Below are 8,934 nucleotides of genomic sequence, written 5' to 3'. Positions count from 1 at the left end.
GAGAGGCCCGCGTATCAAAAAAAAAAAAAAAAAAAAGTCTTCAAGGATATTTCATTAACATGACAAAATATGTGTATTGCAACCCCAAAACTAATATAAAATTGGTTATTATTTGTAGGGTATATAACTGGAAGATCCAAGACAAGAACCCAAGCCCAAAACCAAACAATAGGAGAATTCAGTAGGACATCAGGGTACCAAGTTATAATGCAACAATCAATAGCTTTCACGTTTCAAACACGATAAATGACCAATTGGAAGAAATGATCCTATTTGACAACACAAAACTTTAAAAAATGAGAAACAAACTTAAGGAATTGACAAAATGTATACAAGGGATGTTTTAAAAATACTCTTAAGGGATACAAAAGACACTTCGACAAATGGAAAGTTGTACTGTGTCTTGGGTAGGAAGACCCAACATCTGTGTGCATATGGCCCAAGTCTCCCTGGCAGGACTAAGGTACTTATTTCCTGAGCTTCTGGGAGTGTTGCCTGATGCTTCTGTCCTCAGAAATTGCCCTCGGCCCAAGGGCGCTGCCCTCTCCCTGAGGACAACTCCTTGTCAGCGAGTGGCTAATACAAGGTACAAGGGCTGTGCCCCACTTGCCTCAGCTGAGCATGTCCATAAAGGGCCATCCCAGCTTCAGAGCTCCCCGTGGCTTGGCTGAGGTCTCTGCCTCAGTTCAGCTCCCTTTGTTCAGTTCTGTTCCTTTCATCTGAGAGAAGTCCATCACCCTCCCAAAGACATTGATCCCAAGAGCGCACCCTAAAATTTTTTCTGCATGCAAATCTTCATCTCAGAATGTTTCCTGGGAAACCTGGCTTACAGCAACATCGTAAGATGTCATTTCTCCATAACTTAATTTATAAAAAAGTAATTCCAGTAACTATAATTTTTGAGACTAGATTAATGAATGATGGTAGACAAGAATTGTCCTATACCAGACATTAAAAACGTAAAGCTTTTATGATTAAATTAGACCGTGGAATATATCAGTAGAACATAAGGGAAAATCCAGAAATGTATCCACATTCTTACAGGAACTTAGTATAGAAAAAGTGGCATCTCAAATTAGTGGGAAAAATAGATTGTTCAATAAATGGTGTGTTATACATTAGTTCTCTCTTGCTGCAGAACAGCTCATCCCCAAAGTTTGTGTCCTAACACCACAATACACATGTATCATCTCGCAGTTTCTGTGGGTCTGGAATTCGCCAATGACTTAGCTGAGTGGTTCTGGCTTAGCGTCTCCTCTGAGGCTCAGTGCCGCTCTTGGCTGGGGCTTCAGCTGAAGGCTGGGGCTGGAGGATCTGCTTCTGTGGTGCTCACTCACACGTCTGCATGTTGATTGCTGGCTGTTGGCCCGAGGTCTCAGTTCTTCCCCATGTGACTTCTCCACGGGACTGCTTGACTGTCCTCACTACATAGCAACTGGTGTCGCCAGAACAGTGACCCAAGAGAGAGCTAGGCAGAAGCTGCAGTCTCCTTCATGACCTGGTTTCGGAAGCCACACGCCATCACTTCTGCCACATTCTTTTAATTACTGATAGAAGTGAGTCACTAAATCTGACCTGCACTCAAGGCGAGAGGAATTAGCCTCCACCCTTTGAAGGGAGGAGGGTCAAAGAATTTGAAGCAACCACAGTGGGGAAAATGGGTCAACAGCTGTAAAACAATTGACTCCAAGATAAATTCTAAATGGGTTACAAACCTAGAGGCAAAAATAAAACCCTTGAGTAGTAGAAGAATCAGTGGGAGAGCTGTTTTCTGGCTTGAAGCTGAAAGGCCTAAGAACATAAAACCCAGAAGCCATAAAATTAAAGATTAGTAAATCTGACTGCTTATGGTGCTTTTGCCATGCAGAAATTTGGTTTATGTATAGTCAAAAGGTAAAGGAAAAAACACTTGCTAATAACATCCCAGACAAAGGGTTAATTTTCATGGTATATGAAGAGTGTCCACAAATTGATATAAAGACCCATGACAACAGAAAAGTGAGAAAAGGATGAGGAAGTAAAGAAGGCATATAAAATAGGAAAATATGCTCAACTTTACTTATGACGACAAATGCAAATAGAACTATTTTGCCATTCCATTTTTTAACCTCTAAAGTTAGCACAGATTTGAAAGTTTGATAACTGCTCCATTGGCTACAGTAGGGAAAGGGGGGCCCCACCTGCAGTCTGAAAATTGATGCAACTATGGAGGTCAAGCTAGTAATACTTATTAAAATTCTAAGTCATACTCCTTGACCAAAGAATTCTACTTCTAGGAGTCGTAGTTTATTTATTGTATAAACATCCATCAATAGAATGAATAACGTATAGAGTCCCCCTGCACTGCAAACACACCCACGGAGTTCCTTGTATGCTGGTGTGAAAGTCACACCACAGCGTATTAGGAAAAGGGGAGAAAAGGCGTGAACTAGTATAACTTGAGCGTCTCGCAGTGGGCGTGCGAAGGGTGTTTGTGACTGCTGAGTGTGAGCCCTTAGGTAGGCATTCATTGATGAAGTCAGCTTGATTTTAGTAATGAGAAGTGTCTCTGTCCACTTCAACGCGTGTAAATCACCAGTCATGTCCTATGTCACCTTTATTTCTGGACAAGTACATGGTCATACGAATTATTTCTGTTTAAGAGACATTACCCCTCCGTTTTGAGGCCTACACAGCTCACTCCAGACTGAAGGTTCAATTAAGAGATGTGTTTATATCTGTATCTCGAGTGCTCAGACATTGCTGCAATGCCAGATGCAGCAGTGGGCTCCATAGAAACCAGTTAGCTGGCATCTGCAGGGGGCAGGTGCTCCTGAACAAAGGAGAGGGCGGAGAATGAAGGCCCAGCGACCCGGAGAGACAGGTGGCTCCCGAACTGTGCCTGGGGAGTTCGCACCAGCCGTCGCGCCGCGCCCCTGACAAAGCCCCCGCCGGTGTGTGCCCAGGCCTGGGCTCCTGGAAGCTTGGCACGAGTGCGCAAACCGCACAGATGCTGGGCCGGGAGCCACGCTCCTCTCCCTCGTTTTCCTGGCAGGGCTGTGACGGAGCCCAAGTCAATACAAAGAGAGACCCAAGACTCAACAGAAAATGGCAACGGATGAGGGAAATTCGCGGATTTAGCAAATAAAAATGGCCCTAATGCCAAGGCTGGTCTTGTGGTGTACCTTGAGCTACCTTTCCAGTTGTCAGTGTACTGCCTCAGCTGCGAATACACCTTCGGTACTTGCTCTGTGATAAAAGTGGGCTTCCTTCGAGTGTTTCCCCGTTAACGTGAGCACAGTGTTAACTCTCTCAGCAGAGGGTGCTAGAGGCACATCGCAGGAGGAAGATACCTTTCAGCTCTTCCTGGGTGGTCTGGTCAGCTGGGCTGTGAGGACCTCTGGTAGGGCTGGCCCCGGTCCATGGACTCACCCGTGGTCCTTCTGCGACCTGGCAGCCTCGGCCGGACAGTACCTCTCTACACGGAACCAGAGCTTCTGAGTGCCACCCCCGTGCCAGCCAACACCCGTGCACGCCTGCACCCGGTCACTGCTTCCCGCCCTCCCCCTGCACCCTGGAGGGTGGCCTACTGCTTGCTTAGCAGCAGATCCGACTGGAGGCATGGGCCCTCAGGTAACAGGACAGCTCCCAAGGCTGGCTGGGTGGGGCACGGGGAGTTGCACCCCAGGCACAGGGTCCAGGGCTCACCAAAGAATCCTGCAGCCCTGGAGAGATGCAGGAGCACAGTGATTGATTCCCAGGGCACACCCCAGTGGTAGCCAGTCCAAGACGTGAGCCTCTCAGTGGCAAGAGATACAGACGGATGGCAGAGCAGCCGCATGCTTTGGGACCACAGTTGACCCTAGAACAGCACACGGGTTAGGAGCACCAACCTCCCAGCTGTCAAAAATCCGCGTATAACTACAGTCAGCCTTAAATATCCGCAGGTCCTTAGTATCCGCAGTTCCGCATTTACCTGTTCAACCAACCTCAGATCATGTAGTGCTGTAGTATTAACTACTGAAAAAAGTCCACGTGTAAGTGGACCCCGTGCGGTTCAAACCCATGTTGTTCAAGGGCCAACTGTACATAAAGGGCCTGGACTTTAAGTGAGAAAAATTAATAGACAATAAAAATAGTAAAACAAGCATCCATATTCCACACAGATTTTAGTTACCCAGATTCAATAAATGTTAATATTATACCATAGTTGCTTCAGATATTTTAAATATGTATGGTCTATTAATGTAGGGTATAGTTTTGTGTATTGATAATTCATGTGAACGGTACAGTGAGAGTGACTTCCTGCAACTTGTCTCCCTCAGCATCGTGCTTAAGGTTGTGTCACATTGTCCAGCACAGAACAAGTTCATGCATTTGAATCGCTATGACATGTTCGCTTCAATGACTCTCCCACAATTTATTTATCCATTCCCCTACTGGCAGTCAGATTTTTTCCAGTTTTTCACTATTCCCAAGTGAATTAACATCCTCGTATGCAGGGAACATTCTTACATGCTTTCTCACAGACAAATGAAAGAGCTTCTTTATGGCTTGCATGCAAGTGCCACAGTTGGAGTTCTCTGGGCACAGACTCTGGGGTGGAGGTGAGCGTGCAGGACATTCACTGGGATGTGCCCTCAGAATCAGTCCTTGTAGGGGAGGGAGGGAGGGAAGCAGGGTTGGGCAGAGGGACAGGGGGACTTAAAGGCAGTCGCCACAAAGGTTCAGCAAAAACGGCTATGCCCTGAAGTTGGTAGCATTTTTACAAAGAGACCACACTTCTGAAGTTAGAGGCTTCTCACTCGGTAAAGTCTGTTGAATTGAGCCTATGTGAGCCACTTGAGCAGACTCCGAGGCATATGTTTCTTCCTCCCTTGCCCTCACCCCGATGGAGGATGCCACCTTCTCCTAAGAGAATGGGGCCGAGTCTGTTTCAGTTTCTCCAGCACCAAGTAGATGCCCCTCTAGAATTTTAATTGCTCCCTCAGGGTTGAGCAGCAGTTCCCAGAAATGTCATTGAGCCCTGAATGGCCACAGGAATAATTGATATTGTCAATTTCCCTTCCAGTGGTGAGAGAAGCCCTTTATTCTTTAGCGGAAAGCAAAAATAGAGTGGTTTCACAGGGTAAGTGAGCCCAACGAGAAGGCAGACCGAAGACTGAATAATTATAAATGCAGTCTGCAGTCCCTCACTAAATGTGGCACTGGATTAAGAACTTGGAACGTGAATCTAGAACTCTCCAGTTACCACAGTAGCGTAAACACCAAGGCAGACTGCATTGGGCAATGCTCGCGTTCAGTTGAGCATGAGGTCGTGGATGATTAGAGGACAAGGCAGTCAGTGATGGAATCTCAGAGCTGCAAAACAAGTAGAGCTTTTTAGACTGAGTCTCTGTCTGCACATGGGAATAAGGTGATGGCTCCGTTAACAGAGGTCACAGTCAAAGATAACCCGAGGTACCAGGTGCTGCCCATCTGCTCCCTACCCCACGCTCCTTCTGCAGGCAGAGCTCCCTCTGCGTGGAGGTGCACTCCTGTTCTTTCAGCGCCATCTCACATTCACGCCGCTCCAAACCTAGTAAACACGTGGACTAGTGGATCCTTCGGACCCAAAGCTCTTTCCCAGGCTTCCTCTTGTGCTTCCAGTCACAAAACAGGAAGAGCACAACCCAGGTCTAATGCATTGTCAGAATCACATTTCCTTTCTGCAAAATGGAACCCGCGCCTGCCATACCTACCACAATTCTGAAATGAGAGTGTGGAAGGGAACTGTAATGTATTTTGAAACTATATAACATAATGTTAATATCATATAATCTTCTTATAAATCAATTCTTTGCAAACTCAGACTGGGGACTTGGAACCTGTGTAGCAAGGGGAACTCATTTGTAGGTAATTGGAGGAAACCCATCTGAACGGTGAAACTCACATACTGTGACCAGAGAACATAGCAAGTGATGCCGGGCGGTGGTCCAGGTCAGAAGCCATGGCCTATGGGTCTGATGAAGAAATTGTTTAGCGAATGACAGCCTCGGAAGCAGCAGGAGCCTGAGCCAAACCCATGCTCATTGCCTCAGAGGGAAAAACGCGTTTAGACTGAAAGCAGACAGAGCCCCCAAGTCCTCCAGGCTTGTTTCCAGAGGCCTAAACTCCATAGGCACTGAGTGTGAACAGGTTGCCAGAAGCTTAGCCCAGAACTTCTGCGTCCCCAGACTAGAAAAATTCTTCCATGATGGGGGCAGAGGTGGGGGGAAGACTACAAGTTGTAGAGGTAGAAGTGAGAGGAATGTACCCATCAGATTCCTGGCTAAACCCCATGAGTGGGGACAGGCAGCAGGCATCACTGGGTAGTGCAGCTAGTGGGTGGTGCAGCTAGTGAGGAGTGGAATTGCTGAGTGATGCTTTTGTCTGGCTGCATATAAGAATCTCCTTGGAGGAGCTTTATAAGAATCAGTGTCCAAGGTGCGAGGACAATGGGATGTCCACATGCAAAAATAATCTCAGCCATACCTCACATAATATACAAAACTTAACTAAAAATGGTTCAAAAACCTAAATACTAATATAAGAGCTAAAAGTATGAAAGTCAGAATAAAACACGGGGTAAATCTTTATGACATTCTTAGATATGACACCAAAAGCACAAATGATGAAAGCAAAAATAGATAAATTGGACTTAATTAAAAACTTTTGTGTAGAAAAGGGCATTATCAAGAAAGTGAAGGACTTCCCTGGTGGCGCAGTGGTTAAGAATCTGCCTGCCAATGCAGGGGACACAGGTTCGAGCCCTGGTCTGGGAAGATCCCACATGCCACGGAGCAACTAAGCCCACGCACCACAACTGAGCCTGCGCTCTAGAGCCCGCAAGCCACGACTACTGAGCCCGTGTGGCACAACTGCCGAAGCCCACGCGCCTAGAGCCCGTGCTCCACAACAAGAGAAGCCACTGCAATGAGAAGCCCGCGCACCACAACGAAGAGTAGCCCCCACCCACCACCACTAGCGAAAGCCTACGCACAGCAACAAAGGCCCAATGCAGCCATAAATAACTAAATTTATAAAAAAGAAAGTGAAAAGACAGCCTACAGATTCGGAGAAAATATTTGCAAATCATATATCTGAAAAGGATGTAATATGCAGAATATATAAAGTGTTGCAACTCACAACAGAAAGACAACCCAATTTAAAAATTGGCAAAGGACTTAAGAGACATTTCTCCAAAGAAGATGTACAAATGGCCAATAAGCACGTGAAAGGATGCTCCACATCCCAAGGCACTAGAGAAATGAAAATCAAAACCACAGTGACATACGAGATACCACTTCTCACATACTAGGTTGGCTAGAATAAAACAGCAACGAGAAGAAGAAACAACAAAACAGAAAATAAGTCCTGGTAAGGATGTGGAGAAATAGGAACGCTTACACATTGCTGGTGAGAATGTAAAATAGTTCATCCTTGTGGAAACAGTTTAGCTGTTCCTCAAAAAGTTAAACATAAGATTACCATATCACTCAGCAATTCCACTCCTGTGTATATACCTCAAAGAACTGAAGATGGGGACTCAGACAAATACTTGTAACTGGATGTTCAGGGCAACACTATTCACAATGGCTGAAAGATGGAAACAACCCAGATGCCCATCAACAGACAGATGGGTAAACAAATTATAATATACACACACACTGGAATATTATTCACCCATATAAAGGAATGAAGTACTGATACATAATACAACAGGGATGAACCTCAAAAACATGCTAAAAGTGAAAGAAGCTAGGCAGAAAAGTCACATATTGTATAATTCCATTTATAAGAAATGTGCAGAATCGGTAAATCCTTAGAAGCAGAAAGTAGATTGGTTGCTGGAGGGCAGGGAAATGGAGATTAACCACTTAATGGGTACAAGGTTTTATTTTGGGGAGATGAAAATGTTTTGGAACTAGATGAGGGGGACGCTTGCACTGGGTGTTGCTGAGTGGTTCTGTTATGTGAATTTCACCTCAATAAAAATAAATTCACACCCAAGACCAGGTGAACTCAGAGGAACAGGGTCAGGCATCAGTATTTTTTTAAAGTCTTCCAGGCCATGTGACCTTGTAGCTGTGGCTGAAACCTGCAGATCTGTGTGGAAAGGAACGCGGCTGTCCGTGTCCAAGCATGTCAGAGGAGAGGGAAGGGCTGCGGCACGCCCAGGATCGGGTGTCTCTGATCACCACGGGGACCCTGGCTGAGACCAGACTGGCAGGTTCATTCCCCTTCTTATGGTGCTGGGTAAGAGTCTAGAATCACACTGTAGTCTGGCAGTTGAAGGGAGCCGCCCACCCAGAGGAAAGATGATCTGAACTGTAATTAAAGGGATATTTTGAGCACATCTGACTTTATGGGCTGACCTTAAATGCTATATGTCCTTGTACATTGTAATTCTACCCATGCTTACTCATGCCATAAAGTTCCTGCAGGATGTTGCTGAGGGGAATAGGTGTCTGGCTACCATTTATTCATTAACACGTTTATTGAGCTGCTGCTAAGTGCTGGGCACTGTTCCAAGCACTGGAGTTATCACAGTGAACGAGCAAATGATAACCTTGTTTACACTCTAGCGGGGAACGCCACTCTGACCCTTGTCCATATTCTGATTGCCTGCAGCCCATGTGACCACGGTGTCTGTGTCTAGTTTAAGGAGTCTCTGTTCCTATTTTTGGTTTCCCTCTGGTAGATGAGATAACCCCAAGGTTATGGTTTAACTGCGCCATCAGCCTTTAACCATCTTGTGACACTTTCGTATAATAAGACAGCCCTCTAGAGTAAGGCTGGCAAACTTTTTCTAAAGGGCCAGATAGTAAATATTAAAGGCTTCATGGACCAAGGGGCAAAACTGAGAGTACTGGGTAGGTACCTACAGAGGCCTGTAAGGTGTGAACATTTACAAATGGAAAAGCCATCGTTGGC

At 45.8% G+C, this 8,934-nt stretch overlaps 1 protein-coding gene across 1 annotated transcript in view; it reads left to right on the top strand.

Annotated features, from left to right (window-relative positions):
* LOC112395780 (epithelial cell adhesion molecule-like) overlaps positions 1-5,577 on the top strand; it is a 14,175-nt gene extending 8,598 nt beyond the window's left edge. The window contains 1 exon segment of the mRNA XM_024739182.1: positions 5,487-5,577. Coding sequence (XP_024594950.1) covers positions 5,487-5,577 — 91 coding nt within the window.
* Positions 5,578-8,934: the final 3,357 nt, after the last annotated feature.

This window comes from Neophocaena asiaeorientalis, unplaced genomic scaffold, assembly GCF_003031525.2.
Source record: "Neophocaena asiaeorientalis asiaeorientalis breed wild unplaced genomic scaffold, Neophocaena_asiaeorientalis_V1.1 scaffold145, whole genome shotgun sequence".
Taxonomy (NCBI): domain Eukaryota; kingdom Metazoa; phylum Chordata; class Mammalia; order Artiodactyla; family Phocoenidae; genus Neophocaena; species Neophocaena asiaeorientalis.
The sequence above is the reverse complement of the archived record's forward strand: the minus strand, read 5'-3'. Positions and strand labels throughout refer to the sequence as shown.